The 22,722-nt window shown below is 61.0% G+C and overlaps 1 protein-coding gene across 1 annotated transcript in view; it reads left to right on the forward strand.

Annotated features, from left to right (window-relative positions):
* The window catches only part of TNPO3 (transportin 3), a 41,371-nt gene that overhangs the window by 15,489 nt on the left and 3,160 nt on the right, over positions 1–22,722 (forward strand). Inside the window, 15 exon segments of the mRNA XM_086475272.1 lie at positions 200–273; positions 740–896; positions 4,681–4,824; positions 8,166–8,341; positions 12,604–12,742; positions 15,587–15,733; positions 16,181–16,288; positions 16,686–16,777; positions 18,214–18,353; positions 18,482–18,673; positions 19,951–20,042; positions 20,846–20,922; positions 21,205–21,265; positions 21,795–21,935; positions 22,060–22,176. Of these exon segments, the coding sequence (XP_086331398.1) occupies positions 200–273; positions 740–896; positions 4,681–4,824; positions 8,166–8,341; positions 12,604–12,742; positions 15,587–15,733; positions 16,181–16,288; positions 16,686–16,777; positions 18,214–18,353; positions 18,482–18,673; positions 19,951–20,042; positions 20,846–20,922; positions 21,205–21,265; positions 21,795–21,935; positions 22,060–22,176 (1,857 nt within the window).

A 22,722-nucleotide genomic window follows, 5' to 3' on the forward strand; every position in this document is an offset into this window, starting at 1 on the left:
CGGGTGCTCGGCGGTTAACCGCGGGCATTGCGCGCACCGCAGGGCAGCGGTGAGCTCACCCCCCCCGGCCTCTGCGGCGCGGAGTGACCTGCCAGCCCTGCCGAGCTCAGGCCTGACGGTCGCAGCACCCTTTCCCCTCTGCTCCGGGGCAGATTTCGTCAGGCAGCACGCTCAGCTGTGGCTTTTCTCCCCCTTTCAGCTTGCTTTAGCAATAGCAGACCTTGCCCTGCAGATGGCTTCTTGGAAAGGCTGCGTACAAACACTGGTTGAAAAGTAAGTTCAGTGTTTCTGTCGTTAAACTCTTCAGTGGTTCCTTGAGTAAATGTTGAGCGGGGGGGACCTGTGTGGTCCGAAAAGGCACGCAGCGCCCCCCAACCCGGCGGCAGGAAAGCTTTTCTTTCTCGGTTAATAATTTAAAGGGTCTTGGGTCGCGGCGGGGAGATGGGCTGGGGGGGGAGGCGGGGCTGCTCGTGGCTCTGTGCAGCGGAGCGGCTCTGCACGCTGACGTGGACGCGGCTCTCCGAGCCTCAGCGGGTTTTTCCCCCCCCCCCCCCCCCCCCTCATCCCTCTCTTTGTTCCGTGCTGACCCCTCCTCCCCTCCCCGCTTCGGCCGCGGCGCGGGGTCGAGCGGCGAGGTCGAGCCCTCCCGCCGCGGCGGCCGGATTGCGGCGCGATGGCCGTGGGGTGCCACGTGCCCTCGCCCGCCTTCACACCCCGTCCTTCCTCCCTGCTGTTCCAGGTACAGCAACGATGTCACATCACTGCCCTTCCTGCTGGAAATCCTCACGGTGCTGCCCGAAGAGGTTCACAGCCGATCCTTGCGCATCGGAGCCAACCGCCGGACCGAAATCATCGAAGACCTGGCGTACTACTCCAGCACGGTCATCTCTCTGCTGGTAAGGAGACCGAGCCCTGCTCAGCTGCTAAAGAAATTCATGCAGCTGCTGCTTCTCCCCTTCCACGTCGCTGATCTGGATGATTCCGGGTTGGATGTGATCGGAAAAAAAGCTGAGCTGTGAAGCTGGTTTTACCTCTTTCAGTTCCAAGCAGTTCAAAATCCCAGTCAGGTCCCTGTTGTCCGCGCTGGACTGGAAAACGGAGCGAATTATGGGAGCTTAATAACTTTCTCATCCTCCCGACTGGGCCGGCATTGTTTTGGGCGGCGGTACGGAGCGCGGGGGCTTGTCTTGCGGCACCGTGTGCAGGAAAGTGTCTTTAGTCTCCTGGACTGTCCGTCCTGTAGTGGCTGGGACTGGATTCCTGTGCAGGCTGTGGTGGTTTGGGGTCATTTGAGGGTTAAGCGAGAAATTACTCTGGCCCGTTATGGGTGTGGGTACGTAGATCTCTGGATCGTCTCTACGTGTCTCCCTGTTTCCCTTCGAAGGAAGGCATTCAGGTCCTTGGAGACTCTTGATTCCTCCCTCTTCTCGTGCCCCTTTCAGACGTAAGGACGTGCCAGATTTCTGCCCGTCGTGCGGCCAGCGGAGGTTGGGCGGTGAGCTGCGGGTCACGTTTAGTGTTGGCCAAGTGTGGAGGCTGTAGCTCGGCCTCCTGCTTCTTCTTCCAAGCTTTGGGGCCCGTTCGCTCTCTCCCAGATTAGTGTGGGCCCCGAAACGGGGCGGGTTTGGGGAGCAGAGAAGAAGCGTTGAGGCGAATTGCTGGCTCCTGCCTCTCCAGAGAGACTTCTCCTCTTCCCCGGTGGTGTTTGAGCTCAGTCCATGCCCACCCAACCTGATCCCTGGCTCAGGCTCCCCACGGACGGCGTGCCGTACCCCCCCAGAGCCTCCCGTCGCTGATCTAGAGACGGAAACACCCCTGGGCGGCGCCTGGCGGGTCCCTCATTCCCGGTGGAGTCGAGGTTTGGGGCGTTGGCGACCGCCGTGTCTCGGCAGCCCTCGGGCCTCTGCTCTGCAGCCCCGGCTTGCCGGGGGGTCTGTGGTCTCCCCGTCTCTCTGCCAGCCGCCTCCCTCCTGCCCCGCTAGCCTGCGCCTCGGCGGCCCTTTGTCAACGGAGTTGTAGCTGCGGAAGGTCGGAGGCTCCTCTGGGCTCCTCCGTGGGATCCTCTAGGCTCCCTGTGAAGCGCCCCATGTTTTGCAGCGCTTTTTTTCCCCAAATCACGCTCTCCCTTTGCTGTTGGGCTGCTTAGATTTCCCTCTCGTTGGTGAGCAACACTGTAGAGCTTTGGTTTTACCGTGTTTTCTCCTCAACAGATACGTGGTGTCTTCTCTAGCTCAGCCTGCAGCAGCTTTGCACGTCCCCAGTGCTGGGCTGCGCGGAAAGAGGCGGCGGGCTCGGGGCTGGCTCTCAGGAGCCAGGGAGAAGGGGGATGCCCTCGCTGGGATTTGATCCTCTGCCCAGAGAAGCCTCTCTTCTTGCTTCCTCTTCCTCCGGACTCGTGGAACCTGCCAGCTCCATTTCTCCCCGCCTGCCTCTCGGATGTTACCTGCGGTGCCTCCCCGATGTCGCTTCCCTCTCTTGAGTCCCCTTCTCTGATGGGGCCCAACGCAAACTCAACCCCCAGCAGTTTTCCTTTGTTTGATTTGGAGAAAAGGGTGGGGCAGGGGTAAGGAGGGCTCAGCTGAAGTTCACGGCTGGCCCCAGACCTTTGCGGAAGGTCCCCGTGCTGTTTCCTCACTGCGTTTTGTGGGCCTGTGGTTAAGAAAGCCACAGAGAGGATCTGGACTAGAGATACGAGCGTGTGGGGGATATTTCTGGTGGACGTTTGGTGTCTGTGCGGTGTCTGGCTTTGGCTCTTCCCGTGGAGGCCTGGGAAGGAGGATTCATTCTCCGGAGTTACTCCGGTAACTCCGAAGGAAAGAGGAACGTGATGATCAGGGATCACGGAATCGTTGAGGTTGGAAAAGACCCTGGAGATCATCGAGTCCAACCGTTAACCCAGCACTGCCAAGTCCACCGCTGAACCGTGTCCCTCAGCGCCACGGCTGCACGTCTTTTAATTCCCTCCGGGGATGGTGACTCCACCACCTCCCTGGGCAGCCTGTGCCAGTGCCTGACAGCCCTTGTGGTGCAGAAACTTTTCCTCATTTCCACCTAAACCTCCCCTGGCGCAGCTTGGGGCCCTTTCCTCTCATCCTAGGCATCAGGACACAAGGCTGAGCCACGTCCTGCTCAGCAGCAGCTCAGGCCCTGCTGGAGAAGCCTCTGTTGCCCCCACCCGCTGTATTTATCCCAGCAGAGGTCTGTGCCGTTACCACCACAGCCGTTAGGGGAGCCCAGCTCCGCTCTTTCCGCAGGCTTAGTTGCCTTTGCGCGGGTCCTCGCTCCCTTCTGCAGCTCTTGTCACCTTCCTCGAGTCCCCGCGCCGTCCCTCCGAGCCGTCCCCCGCCCTCGGCGCGTTTCCCAGGACCTCTCGGAGAAGCCTGGCTGTCGCATCGGTGAGACAGGCCGCGTCACCTCCCTCCGGCTGCTCGCGGCCTGCCCGGAGACGGCGCGAGGCGCCGGTGTTGGATCCCTTTTTGTTCACGTTTCCTCTGCGGCTGCCTGGAGCGGGCGTGGTAAACCCCAGCACGGGGCGTTTTAGCCACCTGAAGAGCAAACCTGAACTTTCTGCGTAGGGTTTGAACGCAAAATTCGCTTCCTTGAGTTAAAAAATGGGGGGTTTAACAACCGGTAGAGGGGCCGGGATGAAGTGGGACGTTCCGCCGGCGGGACTGAGGCGGCGGGCGAGGAGCGAAGCGCTCGTGCGCGGGATCGCTTGGCCGGTCGAGGCTCCCTTCTGGGGAGAAGGGAGGCTGGGATCCTGCCCCGGGTCCTGCCTGGCCACCCTCTCCGCCCTTCCCTCCGCCTGGCGAGGTCAAGGGCTTCCTTTGGGGGCGGGTTTGGGTGAGGGGCGCCGTTAGGTGCGGCGGAAGCGCTGGCCGTCGCTGGAAACGAGAGGTGGCTGCTGCCAGCCCCGCGTCCCCTCTCTGCCACCGCGGTGGCGCGACTGGGCTGCCCTCGGGGTGGGGTAGGGCTGACCCTCAGGACCCCCCTTTCTCTTTGGCAGCGGGTTTTTTTGGCGGTGAGGAATCTTAAGCTGAGATTTGGGCGAGTTTAGGGATTTATCATGCGTGAAAGTCGTTCGTGTCTGTGCTGCCCCGGTCCGAGACAGGATCCTGCGGGAAACTGGTGGGCTGGGAACGAGTGGAACCCCTCGAACTGCTTTTTCTCGCGTCTGTGACAGCAGCTGAAGTTGACCGAGGGGGTTTTTTGGCTCTGCCCCTACGCCTCGCCGAGTCCAGGGCTCCTCGGGGACGGGGATGTTGGAAGCAGCCTGCTTGCTCGGACGTGCTTCGCGTGGGCTTCGAGAGGGCGCTGAAAGTCCACCAGCTCTTGGGAGGCTGTTTGCAGAACCGGCGTGTTCCTGGGTACAAAACCAGCGTGGGGACACGGTCACCCTAGGTAGATGCAGAAGTCCTCTCTGCTGGTGTTGGGCGTCCTCAGGTGGTGCCTTCTGCTTCCACCTTGCTGCCTGATGGCTGAAAGTTGTGCCTGCCTCTTGGTGGGATCCCTGCCGACTGTCCCAGCCCCCCTCTATCTCCCTGAGATCCGCGGGGGGCAGTGCTTGGTGCTAATTGTAGGGCCTCCAGGACGGCTTTCCCAAAGGTATTTATTATTTTGCTGGTGAAATTCCTTGTTGGAATTGGGGTCCTAAGCAGTTCTTCCCCTGTCTTGCCGTAGATGACGTGCGTGGAGAAGACGGGCAACGATGAGAAGATGCTCATCAAAATCTTCCGGTGCTTGGGGAGCTGGTTCAACCTGGGCGTCCTGGACAGCACCTTCATGGCCAACAGCAAGTTACTGTCACTCCTCTTCGAGGTGCTGGTGAGTGTTTCTCGTGGGGAAATGAGGTGGTCGTGGGCCTTGGGTACCAGGAGGTGGCGTCGCTTTTAAAGCCAAGAGTGACCGAGGTGTTGAAGTTGGGTTTCGTCCCTCCTGTCCCGCGTAGGAACCCCCTGGAGTTGGGTTTCATCCCTGCCCCCTGTTAGCCCTGGGAATCCACACGAGTAACCCCCCAGACTGGCCGATCTCTCAGGGGCGAAACCAGAAGTTTGAGGTTTTCCTCTGCCTGCCTGCTTGCTCCTGAGCTCAGGCTTTGTGCTGCGGGGACAAAGCTGGTGGACAAAAAGCGTTGGCAGAGCTTTCAGAGGCGGGAAAAAAACACCCCCAACCCGTGCGTGTTCGGCTCCTGGCGTGGAGGAAAGAGGCTCCGCAGCTCCGTCAGGGTGGCTCTTCCCTGCCCGCCTTCTGTTTTGACCCGAGGAACGCGTGCTCGGGGGGGTGTGCTCGCCGCGGCGTGGCGGGCTGAGGCCGGGCTGCCGCCGAGGCGGCGGTGTGGGGTCGCGGGAGCCTTCCCGAGCGATCCTTTCGTCGCGGTGAACCGCGTTGCTACGCTGGCCAGCAGACAGCACATCAAGGCAAAAAAAGGTTCAAAGACTGTTTGATCTTCTATTTCGATCTGTTCTCCTTACTCCTGCGGCGCTAACCCTCCCTTTCGGAGCCTGCGTTGAGCGGACACCCTGTCCCAGTTCCGTTTCTCTGTCGTGGCTGCAGAACAGGCAGAGCAAAACAGAAGCCACGGCATCCGAGGAGTGACTGCTGCTGGCCAGTACTGTGGGCTGCCAGCGTAGGTGCCAGGTGTCCTTCTGAGCGTACTTTTGACTTTGAAAGAAGAGAGAGTTTGGGTCTGAAACACCTTGTGCTCGGTCCTTGCTCCAAGCCGAATTGTTTCACGGGGCTCTGGGCAAAATACGGGCGTTCAGTGCGTTGTTGGAGGAAGTTTGCCGTCCTCGTGGGCTTGAGCGTTGGTTAGTTTTGGCTTTAAAAGTTGTCTGTTGCTGAAGAAACCGCATCTGCTCGACGCTGGAGTCAGTGTCGTTTTGGGTTGGGTTTGTTTTCTTTCCGGATTTTCAATAAAATGGTATTTTATTCCTTTTCTGACACTCTCACCTTAGGAAATTAACTACGGAAGGTGTTTCTTTTGGGTTAGTTGGGGTTTTTTTTTGTCCTGTCTGAAGGCGGGAGAGGTGAAGAGGCCAGTGAAGGAGGCAGGTTGGGAGGATCCCGCACCGCTGCGCCGGGGAGGGCGGTGAAGCGAGCCAGCAGAGAGGAGGAATTCCCGGAGGACGGAGGTTTCCTCCAGCGCTGCCGGGACCTGTGTGTGCCCCAGCGCAGGAATTGTCTCTTCCTCCTCCTCCCGGTGTTCCACGGGATCCCTCCTTTGCATCTGTTCCCTGGTGCCCACTCAATCCACGCAGACGGGGGCTCCTGTGGGGAGCGAGGAGGAGCGGACGATATCCCCGCAGGGACCCCCCCTCCCGAGCGGTGCCGCGGCAGAAACCCCTCCCCCGCCCCCGCCAGGGACGGGACGTTTTTCTGGTGTCATTGTCACTTGTCAACGGGGCGTTTTTCCTCCCTCCTTCCCGCGGGGCCGCGGGTGGTTTCCCAAAAGCGTTGAGCTCTGCTGCGAAAGGGCGGCTGCTCCTTTGTTCCGTGGCTGTTCGCTCTCTCCTCCTCCTCCTCCGTGTGCCGGTCTTGCCTCCCTCCTGGATTGCTCAGGGCTCCCCGGGAGCCACGGAAGCGCCTGTTAAATCGTTGCACCAGCCCTACCAACAGGTAACGGGTCGGCGTGGCAAGGTTTGGGTAGCGGGGGGGTTACAGGGGCAGCTTCTGTGAGAAGCTGCTAGGAGTTTCCCTATGTCAGATACAGCCCATGCCAGCCGGCTTTAAGACGGACCCGCCGCTGGCCAAGGCCGAGCCCATCAGCGACAGCGTTTTTCGCCTCTGGGATAACGTATTTAAGAGAGGGAAAAAGTTATTGCTCAGCAGGAATTGCAGCGAGTGAGAGGAGTGAGAATATGGGAGAGAAACATCCTGCAGACCCCCAGGGCAGGGCAGAAGGAGGGGCAGGAGGTGCTGCAGGTGCCGGAGCGGCGATTCCCCTGCGGCCTGTGGTGAAGACCCCGGTGAGGCAGGCTGTCCCCCTGCAGCCCATGGGCGGTGGAGCAGATGACTGCCTACACCCCGTGGAGGACCCCAAACCGGAGTAGGTGGATGCCTGAAGGAAGCTGTGACCCCGTGGGAAGCCTGCACCGGAGCAGGCTCCTGGCAGGACCTGTGGGGAGAGAGCAGCCCCCGCTGGAGCAGGTTGGCTGCTGGTGACCCCGTGAGGGGGCTCACGCTGGAGCCGTCGGTTCCTGAAGGACGGCACCCCATGGAGGAGACCCACGCTGGAGCAGTTCATGGAGAACTGAACCCGTGGGAAGACTCACGCTGGAGAAGTCATGGAGGACTTTCTCCCGTGAGGGGGACCCCACACTGGAGCAGGGGAAGCGTGTGAGGAGCCCTCCCCCTGAGGAGGAAGGAGCAGCAGGAACAGCAGAGTGATGAACTGACCCCAACCCCCATTCCCTGTTCCCCCCCTGCACCGCTCCGGGGGGGGAGGAGGGAGAGAAATCGGGATCAAAGTTAAGCCCGGGAAAGGAGGGAGGGGTGGGGGGAAGGTGTTTTAAGATTTGGGTTTATTTCTCATTACTCCTCTCCGAGTTAATTGGTAATAAATTACATTTTCCTGAAGTCGAGTCTGTTTTGCCCGTGACGGTAAATGCTGAGTGACCTCCCTGTCCTGATCTCAACCCCACAAGCCTGTTGGGGTTTTTTTTTTTCCCTCTCCCCTGTCCAGTTGAGGAGGGGGAGTGATGGAGTGGCTTGGGTGGGCACCTGGCATTCTGGCCAGGGCCAACCCACCACACAACATCTGCCAGGCGGGGCCCAAAACCCGCTCCTTCGCCCCCAAACCATCGCAGCGATGGCCGTTGCGCGCGTGCTTGTGCGAAACCTCGTCTCCATCCTCGACTCGAGGCTCCTTCCAGCAGCACGTTTCCCTTCCTTCTGAGCTGCCACGGGTTTTGGTTGGAAGCTTTCCCTCCTGTGTTGGCCTCGCTTGAGGAAGACTCAGCGGGGTCCCGCTGTGGAGGGTCGGCTTTGACCCCACGGTGGTTACGCAGCTTTGCAGGGCTGCTGGGGGTGGGTTGGGGGGAGCTGTGGCTACGCAGAAGCTCTACAAAGTATTTCAGGAACCACCACAGCCGAGTTTTTCCCATGACCATCCCATTTCCTAGATAACCCCCCCCTCCCGGGGCTCTTCTGCTTCTTGTTTCTTGCAGCAACAAGACAAGACGTCGTCGAACCTCCACGAAGCTGCTTCAGACTGCGTGTGCTCAGCCCTCTACGCCATTGAGAACGTGGAGACGAACCTTCCCCTGGCCTTGCAGCTTTTCCAGGGCGTCCTCACTCTCGAGAGTGCCTATCACATGGCTGTAGCGCGCGAGGACCTAGACAAGTAAGTGAGCTTGCAGCCAGCAGGGCGGGAGAGGTGCGGTAATTAACGGTCACGGTGTCTGTCCGTGGTTATTTTTGGAAGCCGCGGCGTTTGCGTGCGGCACTGAAGTCTCTTAGGCGAATGAGAGCCAACAGCCCCTCGTTCTTGGCTCACGAGCGGCTCTAGCCTCGATCAAGCGCGTTGAAACAGGCTCTTCACGCGCGCTGGCTGCCACGAAACGTTGCTGCTGTGATTGGAAACCCTCTGATCTCCGGCCTCCGTTGCTTCTAGGCTGGTTTGTGCCTGTTCTGTGGTGCCAACGTTGCCTTGACTTGAAGAGCTCCCCAGCTGGTGCGTGTTCGTAGGTAGGGAGCGCAGCCAGCCCGGAGTTTACCTAAACAAGTGTCACGGGTTGAGGCTGGGCCGGCCACTAAGGAGTGACAGACGCTCTCTGCTAACCCCTCTGCCCTCCCAGAAGGGAAAAGGAGAGAGAACAAGGGAGAGAGACTTTACGGTTTGGAAAAGAAAACTGAAACAGCTTTAATGGAACAGTATCAATAAAAGAAAAGATAAGAATAAGGAAATAACGAAATAAATGCAATATGTACAAATAGATACAAACCCAATACCAAACCCAACTCCCCCCACCCCGATGACGACCCGTCCCCCCCACGCTGCAGGGCTGGCACTGGGGCAGTCCCAGGCCGGACTGGGCAGCCGATGGAACCGGGTGCAGGAGCTGGACTCAGGCCCTGGATTCAGGGACGCACGGGGCGGGATGGACGACAGAAGGACAGACAGAGCCCTCCTCAGGTGTCGCCATCGAAGAAGAGAGATGGACCCTGGTGACCCCTCAGCTTTGCACTGACCGTGCCGTCCGTGGGGTGGAACACTCTGTGGGTCAGGTTTGGGTCCCCTGGCCGGTTCGCTCCTCCCTGCAGGGGCGGCCTTTTTCGGGCTGGGGACCCTTTTCCCTCCCGGCACCCCAACACGGGGTACAAGACTCAGCAGTGGCCTTGGTGGCTCCAGGAACAAGGACAAGCCAGGGCCTCTCTGCAGCCCATCCCTTGGTGCTGGCTGTGACCATCAGGGGTTGGCACTGCTGGAGCAGTCGCTGGCTGGAAATAACGTCCTGCTGGTTCAGAAAGGGCCGTTAGTTAGAGGAGACCGAACTGAAAAGTTAAAGCACTAAACCAGAATTAGTTGTGGTTTAGCCCAAACCAGCACAAGCCAGTCCCGAGAGGGCTTGCCTTCCCCTGGGCGCTCTGTAGCGCTCCCCTTCCGAATTCAGCTCCCTCGAGCGCCAGGCCCTGAGAGGGACGGACTGCTCCGGGAGGGATCTCGCCGCGGTGGCATCGCCGCGGTGGCATCGTGCCGTCCCTGCGCCTCGCCGGACGCCTCGTGCCTCGCCCGTCGCTTCGCGGCGGCGGCGTTTCGGTCGTCCTGTGCCCGCTGGGTCCGTCCCCGAGCCGGCCGAAGGGGACGACGTCTCCTGCTCGAGGTCAGCTGGTTTCCGTTCGGCTGCCGCGCCGATGTTGTGTCAGTGAACCCCGTTAGCGCTCGCTCTTCCTAACGAACGCGGACGAGACCGGTTGTGAGATGGAGCTGGAACCTCCCCAGCCCCAAACTGGTATTTCCTCTCCGGCACAGCCTGCTAACCACCCCGCTGGCCAGCGCTTCATCCCTGCCCCCGGCTGTGCTTTATCCAGTTTAACCAGCTGCTTTGTGACACTGGGATCTGCTCTGCTCCGTTTCTCCTACTTTAAAACCTCGTGGGTCAGAATGAGGTGGGTCCAGTCTCTTTTTGGTCAACCCCTCTTGCGTTTAGCCCGTTTCCCTCCGCTTCCACGTGCTTGAAGAACGACGTAGGAACTGGCTCGTGCTGCTGAGGGCGGATCCGTCTCCAGAGCCTCTGTCCCCGCTGCCAAACCCGAGCGCGTTGCCTGGCCGGGCGAGGTGTGGCCGTCGATGGGAACCCCAAACCCGGCGGTGAAGCTGTCGGAGGGATGTCCAGTTGCCCCAGTTTGGACTCCTGGGCTGGCAGTTAGGCGGTCCCTGCTCCCTCCACCCTGGAGCTAAGCAGATCCTCGCATCTCAGCAGCCTCATGGTGCCCCTCCGTGCCTTCGCCCCTCCGTGCCTTCGCCCCTCCGTGCCTTCGCCCCTCCGTGCCTTCGCCCCTCCGTGCCTTCGCCCCTCCGTGCCTTCGCCCCTCCTGCTCGGCCACTGTAGTGAAACCCGATGCAAATTCACGTCGTTTGAGCTGCGCCACATCGTGTCTTTGTTATAATCGAGTTTGCATTTTGAATAGGTAATTACTTTCATTGATAACTAATTGCTTTTAGTGAACGACTTCATTGCTTTAAGGAATAACTAACGCCATGTATTGATGAAATTAGTTTACACTGTAGTAAGAAATACCCCAAACCTCCCTGATGCTCCGAAACAGCAGCTGCTGCCTTGCAAAGAAGGTCAGAGCTAAAGCTGCTGCTCATTGGGAAGTTGTCCAGAACAGAACAGGGAGGCAGGAGACGGGGAGTGAAAGTGCCCGTTCTTGGCGTGTCTTCTTATCTTATGGGGTGAAACCAGAGGAACTAAGGAATGCTGAGGTGAAGACCCTCACCTCCTCCCCATCCTAATTCGTGTATCAGAGACCTTGATCAGTAAGATAACCAATGATTATATTAGTATAGGAATACTAATGAAGTTAGTTAATAGCATGGACCAATCATTGTAAATGTCAAAATTAATCACGGGCACAACATTCATGCTGGTGTTAAAATAGGTTAAAGACCACGACTTGGCAGAAAAAGGATATAAAATGCTGAATTTTTTGTGTAATTTGGAAGCCTGTCAGGTGGAGCCATCCCCCGTGCTCCCCAGCGCTGCCGTAACGAAGTGTCCGCTTCTCTGCAACCGTACAGATAAGTCTGTGGTGATTGAGACCTTTCGTCAACATCTTCAGCGCGCGGCGATTCCCCCGGCTGAACGAAGTGGTGGCTTGCCTCGCGGCTGAGGCTTTTCAGGCGGTTTAGGCTCGAGAACTCCACGAGATCCACCCGCCCGGCCCCTCTTTTCGGCTTGGGGTGCAAAGCCCGGATAACGTATGTGCCTGTCACTGGAGGAAATCCCGCGTTAAGTGAGGATTCCACGAGTGGAAGGAGTCGTTGCTCCTCGAAGTCGGCCCTTTGGAAACCTTTCGGTTACAGCAGCATCTGTTGCTGCTCGTCCTTCCGTTTCGCAGAACGGGTCCTCGGCTCTTGGACGTGGAGAAGTTTGTCAGAATATCCTCCCCGCTGGCTAAGGTTGAGTCCACGGCGGCATCTCTTCGGTCTGCGCCTTCCTGAGACACCCAAAAGTTCTCATCTTTGGGAACTGCTGGGGCACGGCGTCATCAGCAGCGCCTGCCGGAGGAGGGAGGCTCCCCTCAAGGCTTCCCGGCGCCGTGGAAAGGCCCCGCTCCTGGGGACGCGCTGCGGAGCCGGCGGGTGCTGTAAAGCCTGAAGCCCTTTGGGCTCAAACCCCGAAATCTCTCGTGGCTGTCTTTTAGGTCAGGCTTTGGGGTGTGTTTGCAGCACACCGCGGGATGCCGGTTGCTTTAGGGTTGCCTAACCCTCTCCAGAACGGGAATACTGAACCCAAAGCTCAGGACTACCGGCTTATCTCGTGCCTCTCCCCCCAAACCCCGGGTTGGGGGTGGTTCGATCGGCGAGGAGCAGCCCTTGGTTTGGGTCACGCCGGGCTGCGGCCCCAGGGTGCTGGCTCTTCGGTCAGGTTCAGTCTGGAAGCGGAGGAAAGAGCGGTTCCGCTCGGCTGCTGAACCGTTTTTGTCCGGAGAGCGGGCGCGTTTCGGGGCAGCGCTGTGTCCCCCCCCCACCCCGCGCAGGCCATGGGGCGCCCCGGGTTGATCTTTATAAAGTCATTTCTGTGTTTGTCTTCTGCAACGTGGCACCTTCCAGGCGCTGAGTCGGACCCGAGCGGGTTTGTAGCCCCTCGTCGCCCGACACGGCGGTTTTGGAGAAGTTTCCTCCGATGCTGGGGGAAACATGGAAATTTCCTCAGGTTTGCTTGTGGGAACGCGGTGTTTTCACCCACTTCTGAACAAAGCCACGTTCCCTTCTTGAAGAGTTTCCCCAGCTGCTGAGGGAAAGCTGAAGCAGAACTTGGTGTTTCTTGGTCTAAGACGGGACCTGCGTGGTCCAGCGCTCTCCCGCCCCGGGATATCTGGTCCCGTGTGGAAGATCTTTCTGACCTGGGCCCGGTTTTGTGTTGTTTTCCTCACCAGGGTGCTCAATTATTGCCGTGTTTTCACCGAGCTGTGTGAGACCTTCCTCGATAAAATCGTTTGCACGCCAGGCCAAGGGCTGGGCGACCTGCGGACGCTGGAGCTGCTGCTGATCTGCGCGGGTCACCCGCAGTACGAGGTGAGTGGGGTTTATCCGCCTTCCTCTCCTCACCCCCAGCGCCCGACCTCGCTCATCCAGAGCTGAGCCGCTGGAAGAATCTTTCCTTTGTTGCCCCGTGGCTGGGGGAAGCTTCAATTCCCCCGAGCTGCTGGCCTCCAAGCGCCCGCCCTGCGTTCGTGGTGCAGAAATCTGGCTTAGCTTCCCTTTCCCGGCCTCCTGCACGGGTGGGACTGCGGGTGCAGCTCTGGAAGACTCCGTTGGTTTCTTCCCAAACGTCCAACTTCAGTTTGAGTTTGTCCTCCGAGTAAGGGAAAAGCTGTTTCGCATCGAAGCTCCCCCCCCCCCCGTCCTCCCCTGGGTACGGAACGTTGTATTTAAGATGCGCTTTTCTCCGAAACCCCCTTTTATTCTTCCAAAACTGTCCCTTAAACCCCAGTAGCTGATCCCTGGCTGCCTTCAGAGGTTCCTTCGCAGCGGGGTTGTCCTCCTCAGTTTGGGTTGGGGATCTTTTAGGTGAACTAGACGCCCGCAAACCCATGGGCCCTGATGGGATGCGCCCAGGAGCGTTGGGAGAGCGGGCGGATGCCATTGCAAAGCCGCTCTCCGTCGTCTTTGAAAGGTCGTGGAGGACAGGAGAGGTGCCCGAGGACTGGAGGACACCCAGTGTCCCCAGTCTGGGGAAGGAACCCCAATCTGCAAGAAGGGAGGACCCAGGAAACTACCGGCCAGTCAGCCTCACCTCCCGTTCCTGGGAAGGTGGTGATGGAACGGCTCGTTCTGGCTGCTCCCTCCAGGCACATGGAGGAAAAGAGGATTGTCAGGGGTGGTCAGCGTGGATTCGCCAAGGGGAAATCCTGCCTGGCCAACCTGACAGCCTTGTGTGATGGCCTGACTGGCTGGGTGGAGGAGGGGAGGCAGTGGATGGGGTCTGCCTCGACCTTGGTGAAGCCTTTGACACTGTCTCCCACCTCATCCTCATAGGGAAGCTTAGGAAGTGTGGGCTGGACGAGTGGCCAGTGAGGTGGGCTGAGGACTGGGTGAAGGACAGAGCTCCGAGGGTTCTGCTCAGGGGGGCTGAGTCCAGCCGGAGGCCTGTGGCCAGCGGTGTTCCCCAGGGGTCAGTGCTGGGGCCTGTCCTGCTCAATACATCCCTCACCCACCTGGATGGAGGGCCGGAGCGTGGCCTCGGCAGATTTGGTGACGATAGGAAGCTGGGAGGAGGGGCAGATCCAGCAGAAGGCTGTGCTGCCCTTCAGCGAGACCTGGACGGGCTGGAGAGCTGGGCGGGGAGGAACCAGATGAGGTTTAACAGGGGCAAGTGCGGGGTCCTGCACGGGGAGGGGGGAACAACCCCACGCACCAGCACAGGCTGGGGGTCGACCTGCTGGAGAGCAGCTCTGCGGAGAGGGACCTGGGGGTCCCGGTGGACAACGGGATGACCATGAGCCAGCAATGTGCCCTCGTGGCCAAGAAGGCCAGTGGCATCCGGGGGGGTATGAGAAGGGGGTGCTCAGTAGGTCGGGAGAGGTTCTCCCCCCACCTCTGCTCTGCCCTGGTGAGACCCCATCTGGAACAGTGTGTCCAGGTCTGGGCCCCTCAGTTCCAGAAGGACGGGGAACTGCTGGGGAGAGTCCAGCGCAGAGCCCCAAAGGGGATGAAGGGGGTGGAACATCTCCCTCAGGATGAAAGGCTGAGGGAGCTGGGGCTCTTGAGCCTGGAGGAGACTGAGGGGTGACCTCCTCAATGGCTATAAATACGTGAAGGGCGAGTGTCAGGAGGATGGAGCCAGGCTCTGCTCGGTGACGGCCAGTGACAGGACCAGGGGCAACGGGTGCAAGCTGGAGCACGGGAGGTGCCACATGAACATCAGGAAAAACTTTTTCCCTGGGAGGGTGACAGAGCCCTGGCACAGGCTGCCCAGAGAGGTGGTGGGGTCTCCTTCTCTGGAGACATTCCAACCCCGCCTGGACACGTTCCTGTGTGACCTGCTCTGGGTGGTCCTGCTCTGGCAGGGGGTTGGACTGGGTGATCTTTCGAGGTCCCTCCCAAGCCCTGACACTCCGTGATCCTGTGGCCTGACGCGGGCAGCAGGGAGGTGTGGAATGAGGGAGTTGCCCTCAGCACGACTGGGATTTCCAGCAGCTTTCGGAGCCCTGAGAGCGCGTCAGAGCTGGGAACCGGCCGGCGAGTCCCCTGGGAAACGACGGCCGCTGCGGCGCGACCCCGGGGGGCTCGTGTGCCGTGGGAATCGTGGCGTAGCTCTGCTTTGCCGGGGACTCGGTGACTCGTAGTTCCCTTTCCAGGCCTGTTAAGCTCAACCTCGCTTGGGCCTGACCTCGTCCCGTGCTTAGGAGGACTCGGAGCTCCGCAGCTGCTCCTGGGGAAAAAACCTGCTCTCGTTGTTTGGGGTGTTTTTTCTGCCATAACCACACTGACCAAGAGGCCGTAGGCTTTGGAGCCACATCCCCTTCCAGCCCCGGGGCCGCTGCCCTCCTCGCGGCATTAGCCCAAGCCAGCGTGTGCCCCGCGCCCGGGGAGACCCAGGCTCCTCGCGGGCAGATTTGACCGAGTCGCTTTGAAGCGAGAGAGGCGGTTCTTGCGCTTCGGTGTTAATTTTGTGGAGAAGGGGCTTTCCTTTTCTGAGGTTTTCCAGGGACCCCGGTGGGGTTTAAATCCCTTGTTACGTGACGAGCAGCGGAGGAGATGGGTGAAGCCGCGGGGAGGCGGGTGATAAAGCGGCACCGCTGGGAATCCCCAATACCCCACCACGCTCAAGGGAGGGGAAAAAATTGCTCCGTTGCTAACGAGATGCTGATTTTTTGGGGTTGTGGTTTTTTTTTTTTTTTTTCCCTTTCTAAACAGGTGGTAGAAATTTCGTTTAACTTCTGGTACAGACTGGGGGAGCACCTGTACAAGACGGACGACGCCGTCATCCACAGCATCTTCAAAGCCTACATCCAGCGCCTTCTCCACGCTCTGGCCAGGCACTGCCAGCTCGACTCGGACCACGTAAGGCTGCGCCTGCTCTGTTGCCTCCGACAGAGCCGGGTTGCTGCGGGGGGGACCCTCTCCTGCCTCCCCCCAGGCGTTTTGAGAGCTTTGTCCCCTGCTCGGGGACGTTTGTGTTGGGATAAAGCCAGCTGCCGGCCTGCCACCTTCCTCCTTGAAGCCTGGGATGCTTTATCCTTCTTCCAGCTCCACCTAGGCTCCTCATCCCCTTGATTTCCATCCCTTCCTCTCCCTGCCGGAGCAGGAATGCGCAGGGTTCGGGCTGTTGGCGTTTCCTTGGTGCTCCTTCAGATCCCCTTTCGGGAGCTTGACGTGGGGAAAGGAGGGCGGGAGCGGTGGATCTCTTCTCGGAAACGGAATGGCTCGTCTTGCCCTGGCGGCGGGGGAAGGGGCACCGGGATTTCGCTGAGCTGCTCTCACCCTTCTGCCCTCCCTCCCCTCCGGTAGGAGGGTGTCCCAGAGGAGACGGACGACTTTGGGGAGTTTCGGATGCGCGTCTCGGACCTGGTGAAGGACCTGATCTTCTTGGTGGGATCGGTGGAGTGTTTTGCTCAGGTGGGTTGGTGGGGGGCGTCCTGAGGCACGCTCACATCTGGTGGAGGTGGCCTTTGGGGCGGGGAGGTGGTCCCGCAGGTCGTCTCCTCGTGCGCAGGGAAGCCACCGTATCTTGAAGGAGGGTCGGGGCAGTGGGGGGGACACACGACTCTTCTGGGGGAAGCAGGAGGTCTCACGCTTCGGGGTACGAACTGGGGAGCGGTGCTCTGGTCCCGAAACAGCAGGGTGGTCTGTGGGGCACGAGGGTTCGTGCAGGTCCATGCCCAGAGCCTGGTTTTTGCCGGGGGGCGGGTGGAGGTGAGGAGCAGGCTGGGGTCCGCGGCCGCACGGCCCCGCGCTGTGGTTGTAGCTGCTTTTGTGACCGATTCTCTCTTCTTTTTTTTTTTTTTTTTTTCAGCTTTATGCGACTCTGAAGGATGGGAATCCACCCTGGGAGGTGACAGAAGCTGTCCTCTTCATCATGGCCTCCATAGCTAAGAGCGTTGACCAGTGAGTGTTGCCCATCCCGCTCGTGTCTGTAAGGGCTGCGGGGTCGGGTGTCAGTGAGTTTGCTGAAGACGCCGCAAATATCCCAAGGATTCTCCTGGGAACACGCTTTCCTGGGCAGGAACATTCAAAACCCCGCATTTTATTCCGTGTGGTCCTCAGCGTTCGTGCTCTGTGCTGCAGCAGGGCAGCACCCCTTGCTGGTGGAGCGGTCCTGTAGCTCCAGGAACTGAGGTCTCTGCTTCCCGGCCAGGAATACACATCCAGGACGGAGCTGGGACGGCGTGAAGCCGTTGGACCTTCTCAGATCCCTTCTGCCTGCCCGGGGACTTAGAATTATGAAATCACAGAGTGGTTTGGGCTGGGAGGGACCTTTAAAGCCCATCCAGTCCAACCCCCCCGCAGCCAGCAGGGACAGCTTGAGCTGGAGGAGGTTGCTCAGAGCCCCGTCCAAGCCTTGAGTGTTCCCAGGGATGGGGCTTCTGCCGCCTCTCTGGGCAGCCTGGGCCAGTGTTCCACCACCCTCAGCGTACAAAATTTCTCCCTTACTGGTCTGACTAGACTTAAACGCCACAGCCTTGAGTTCAGCCCTGGTAAAACAGGGTAAAGGTTTGTTTTCCCCTTCCTTGTATCTCCTGAAAGCACAGAATTTTTTGCCTAGGCTGGTTATTTGAGGATCCTTCCGCCTCCAGGCAGCGAGTTGTCCCAGGTACCTTCAGGGAAGGTTAAATCCCTTTCTGGAAGCGCCTTTCCTCCCCGGTTAGTGGTAGCAGAAGCCTCGACAGCTCACGTCCAGGGCGGCGAGTCCTCCTGCCACAGGACAACCCGGCCGGGCTGGCAGCGCCGTCCCTCTCCCTTCCCCGGTGGGGGAGTCACCACCTTTGCCACGTGCTCCCTGGCTCCCGTTTCCTGGGCTGAGGCTGCTCTCGCTCGGTTTTATCCCCAGGTTTTGTTTCTCCTTTGCTTTCCGAGAGCACCGGCCTCTCGTGGCCTCCCCGCCGCCGTGTCCCACGAGGCTCTGGCTCACCCTGCGGCTCCCCCGAGCTCTTGCCATGAGAGAGCAGAGGGTGCTGGGCGAGCCAGAGCCCTGCCACCGAGCCCGGGGACTCGCCCGGTGGCACCCTCCCGCGCTGGGAACGGGCTCCTCTGCCTTTCTGCAGTCCCCGAAAGGATGGATTAGCTTCGTTCTCCTGCCACGAACGCGCTTTTACTGGGGGTGGCTTAGTTTTTTCTGCTTGGTAAAGCTGGAGGCTGGCTCCCAGCCCCCACAGCCCCGAGCCCCCCACTAGCCCGCGCCTCAGCGATCCAGCTGCGGGGGTCGCCTGGCCGGTTCCGAGCGCTGCGCGTAGTTCCCATCAGGTGCAGGAAAACCAGCTGCTCTGTGGAAACGGTGCTGGAAAAGCCTCCTGGAAGCTAAGCCGGCCGCCTTTTCCCCGCAGGGAGAACAACCCGACCCTGGTGGAGGTGCTGGAGGGGGTGGTCCGCCTCCCCGAGACGGTGCACACCGCCGTCCGCTACACCAGCATCGAGCTGGTGGGAGAGATGAGCGAGGTGGTGGACAGAAACCCGCAGTTCCTGGGTGAGTCCCTCCCGCCGCCCCTCTCTGCCCCGTGGCCAGCCTGCTCCCCACCAACGCGCCCCTACCCCCCCCCCCCCCCACCCCCTCCCCTTCCTCACCCCGACCTTTCTCTCCCCCCGCCCCTGCAGATCCCGTGCTGGGTTATTTGATGAAGGGTCTGTGCGACAGGCGCTTGGCCTCGGCGGCGGCCAAAGCCATCCACAACATCTGCTCCGTCTGCCGGGACCACATGGCTCAGCACTTCAACGGGCTGCTGGAGATCGCCCGTTCCCTCGACTCCTTCGCCCTCTCTCCCGAGGCTGCCGTCGGGCTCCTGAAGGGTGCGTATGGAAAAGCCGTCGGGGAGGGGGGCGGTTTTCGGGGAGGGTTCACTTCCCCCGGGTGCTGCAGCTCCCGTTTTCATAGAAGACCAGGCTGGAAGGGACCTCAGGGATCACCTAGTCCGACCTTTCCGTTTCCACGTGGTTTTTCTTAGCCAGGAGGGGCTGGGTTTGCCCCGAGGCGCTCCGCGCGTAGAGCCCGCTCGGCCCAGGAGGCAGAAAACCAAAAAGATCCTTTCTGGGTTGATAAGCTCTTTCCATCCCTGCTCTGAACTTGAAACGTGGGAAGAAAAGGTTGGAGGTGCTCACAGCCAAGGTAGCGACGGGGCAGCGCGCTGCCCGAACGCTTGGAGGTCACCCACATGTGCGGAAAACGGGGAGTATTTGTCCTTTTTGAGAGACGGTTTGGGCACAGGACCGCAGGTTTTCGAGCCCAGCCTGCAGTCAGAGCGTTGGCTCCTCGCCGTGGGCTGTCGGCCGTCGGGAGCCACGGCCGGTTTCGTGGGCCCGTGGGACTCGTGGCGGGGGCCTCAGCGATTCCCGACGGATTCGTGTGTTTCTGAACCCTTGAGGGGTGGAGCCGCTCTGCAGCTCGCCCAGGGGGAGCCTGGCTGCGGCCCTGCCGTCGGCGGGAGCCTCTCAAGAGACCCAGCTCACCCTTGTTTCGCCTGTTGGCCCTCGCAGAAGTCAGCGCAAGCGGCGTTACCCGCCCGTTGAGCTCCTCCTCTCCCCGCCTCAGAGCACTTTCTCCTCCTTCCTTACGCCCGCGCAGCCAAGACGTGAGCCGAGGAGAATTTTTTTCCCTCCCTGTGGTGTCCTCAGCCCCAGCCGGCACCTCCGACGGGGGGTTGGTGGTGCTCCTCCTGCCTTGGAGCGGGACGCTGTGAGGTGGGGAGCGGCTCAAGCCCTCCTCTTCCTCTTTCCCTTCTCGTGGGAGCCCTGGAACGCCTTCGCTGCGGGTCCGCAGACGCTCCCTCGGCCCTCGTGGTGCCGCTGGGCGGGGACGAGGACGCGGCGGGGTGCCCGGCTACGCTCGTGATGGCCCTCTCTGCCTTTTAGGTCATCCCTCTTCTCCCACGTGCCGCCATCCCTTCCTCCTTCCCGCCCCGCAGCAAGCACTTGGGTGCCTGGTTGAACCAAAAAGGGCAGAGAAACCTCGTCCAGGACTCGGGAAGCAGTCGGTGCTTCTGCCCCGGAGCAGGGCCGGTTTGGGAGCTTCCCTTGGCGGCTCCCGCGCCGCGTTCCTGCTCCTGAGCTTGCCTCCTCTTGCCTTGCAGGGACAGCCTTGGTCCTGGCCAGGCTCCCCTTGGAGAAGATCGCGGAATGCCTCAGCGAGCTCTGCGCCGTACAGGTGATGGCGCTGAAGAAGGTACGTCCCGGTCGGAGCCACCTTCACCTGCTCCTTCTCCTGTCGCCTGGCTTGGACGGGACGGAGCGAGGTGACCCCCGAGCTGCCGTGGCTCCCTCTGTGCCCGCTGGCTTGGTCACTGCGTGTCCTCCAAGCCAGAGGCGTCCAGCACCGTGAAAACTCTCCTGGTGGTGAAACACCAGAGCGGGTGGTGGGTTAAACGGGGAGAAAACGGCCCCCAGGGACCCGTTGACGTGACGGGAGCCAAACGAGCCTTCCCGAACCCACCCCGGCGTTCACCTCTCCGGGACGGGGGAACTCGCCTTCCCTGGGAGACACGTGGCCTCCAAAAGGTTGTCCCCCAAAAACGCGGTGGCCCTGGCGACCGTTCCGTGGCGGATCCCGGGGAGCGGAGAGCGGGAAGCTCGGAGGGCGGCAGGAACAGGGGGGGAAGCCTCAAGGAAGGGACGCTGCACCTCCTCTTGTCTTCTCAGGGTGACCCTGAGCGGTCTCGGAGGGCTCCTCCTGCCAGCACTGCCCGCTCCTGGCAGCTCTTCCCCCCCACCCCGACCCTGCTCCCTTCTCCTTCCCAGCCCCCTCTGAGTAGGCTGTGAACGCGGGGGAGACGAAAAGAGAAGCTGCCCTCGGCTTTTGGAGTCACCTACGGGCGGGTGGCCGAGGCTGGGAGCTGCCCAGGGCCTAGGCCGGCGGTGCTCGAGGAGCTGTCGGCTCTGCAGGGGATGGGGAGGTGCTGCTGGTGGGGTCTGGGGTCCAGGCAGTGTTCATTCCGTCCTAAAATCTCCTCGCTTTCCCTCGTTTCCTAGCTGCTCTCTCAGGAGCCAAGCAATGGCCTCTCCTCAGACCCTACCGTGCCCCTGGATCGACTCGCTGTCATATTTCGGTGAGGAAGGAGGGGCTGGGACAGCCCCTCTGGGGGGGTTGGTGGGTCAGAGCTGCTCCCCAGGGTCTTAAAACCAAAGGAGCGACGCCTCGGTTCCCCCCGGCCCCGAGGAACGGGCTGGAAGCTGCGGCTTCCCCGAGCTCAAGGCCCCTCCGAGCCAGTCGCTGGTCCCCTTCCCGCCGCCTCGGCAGTGCTGGGGGCTCCAAGCCGGGCTTTCAACGCCAAAACTGAGCTGTTTAGTGAAAATAAAAAATACCATTAACCCTTCGCTGCTTTTCCCAGACACACCAACCCCATCGTAGAAAACGGACAGATCCATCCGTGCCAAAAAGTCATTCAGGAAGTAAGTGCCCGCGGGGCCGGATTTGAGGGGGGGGGGGGGGGAAACCTCCCGCCCCCGGGGGGGCAGGGGGGTCGATGGGGGTGGTGTAGCGGGCGGTGGGTTCGGTCGCCGTCCCCAGCTGCTGGGACAGACCCCCGTGTCCGGCGGTGCCTCTGGAGAGGAGCCGCTGGGGGAGCACGTTCCCGCCTGGAAGCTGAGCTCGGCGCGGGGGGGGTGGGGGGGTGGATTTGGGGGCCTTTGAAGCCCTTAGAAGAGGGAAGTGGCTCTGGAAATGTCCCAGCTGCTGGAATTTCTCCGCCCTTGGGATGCTGGCAGCGCTGCACCGGGGGTGTGAAGCCGCTCTGAGCTCCCCGCCGCCGCGTAAAGCCGGTGCATGTGTCGGATAACGCCGCGGCCTCGTGTTTCTGGGACCCGAGGGGCACCTGCCTGGCCCTGGAGAGACTGGGGCGGGGTGCTTTGTTCTGGATGGGAGGGTGGGGTACGCCTCCCGGGTCCCCGCTTGTTTAACCCCCTGTCTCCCTTCTCTCAGATCTGGCCCGTGCTGTCGGAGACCCTGAACAAACACAGTGCCGATAACCGCATCGTGGAGCGGTGCTGCCGGTGCCTGCGCTTCGCCGTCCGCTGCGTCGGCAAAGGCTCCGCCGCCCTGCTGCAGCCCCTCGTCACCCAGGTAGGGGGACAAAAAAAACCCAGCAAGCCCCCCCCCCCCTGCCCCTGCCCCCGCCTCGTGGGGGGCTGCCGGGCAGCTCCCGGCGGGGGCCGGCGGTGCCAAGGCTCTGGGTGTCTCCGCGCAGATGGTGAACGTGTACCGGGCGCACCAGCACTCCTGCTTCCTCTACCTGGGCAGCATCTTGGTGGACGAGTACGGCATGGAGGAGGGCTGCCGGCAGGGGCTGCTCGACATGCTGCAGGTGGGTGCCGAGAGCCGGCGGGTTGGGGGCCCGGGTGCCTCAAGGGGAGCCGGGGAGGGGTTGGGAAAGGGGGGTTAAGATCGGCGAGTCCAAGCGTTAACGCGGCGCTGCCGCTGAACCGGGTCCCTCAGCGCCACGGCTGCACGTCTTTTAGATCCCTCCGGGGATGGTGACGCCACCGCCGCCCTGGGCAGCCTGTGCCAGTGCCTGACAGCCCTTGTGGTGGTGAAACTTTCCCTCGTGTCCAATCTAAACCACCCCTGGCGCAGCTTGAGGCCATCACCTTGTTACTTGGGGGAACAGACCGACCCCCCCCTCACCACAGCCTCCTCTGGGGCAGTTGCAGGGAGCGGTGAGGTCTCCCCTCAGCACTTGCTCCGGTGAACAGTCCCGCGACCGCCCGTCAGCTCCTCCCTGGCACGTCCCACATCACAGAAGCATTTGGGGTGGAAAAGACCCTTAAGATCATCAGGTCCAACCGTTAACCCAGCGCCACCAAGGCCACCACTAAACCGTGTCCCTCAGCACCACATCTACACGGGTTTT

This window comes from Leptosomus discolor, chromosome 1, assembly GCF_034619465.1.
Source record: "Leptosomus discolor isolate bLepDis1 chromosome 1, bLepDis1.hap2, whole genome shotgun sequence".
Taxonomy (NCBI): domain Eukaryota; kingdom Metazoa; phylum Chordata; class Aves; order Leptosomiformes; family Leptosomidae; genus Leptosomus; species Leptosomus discolor.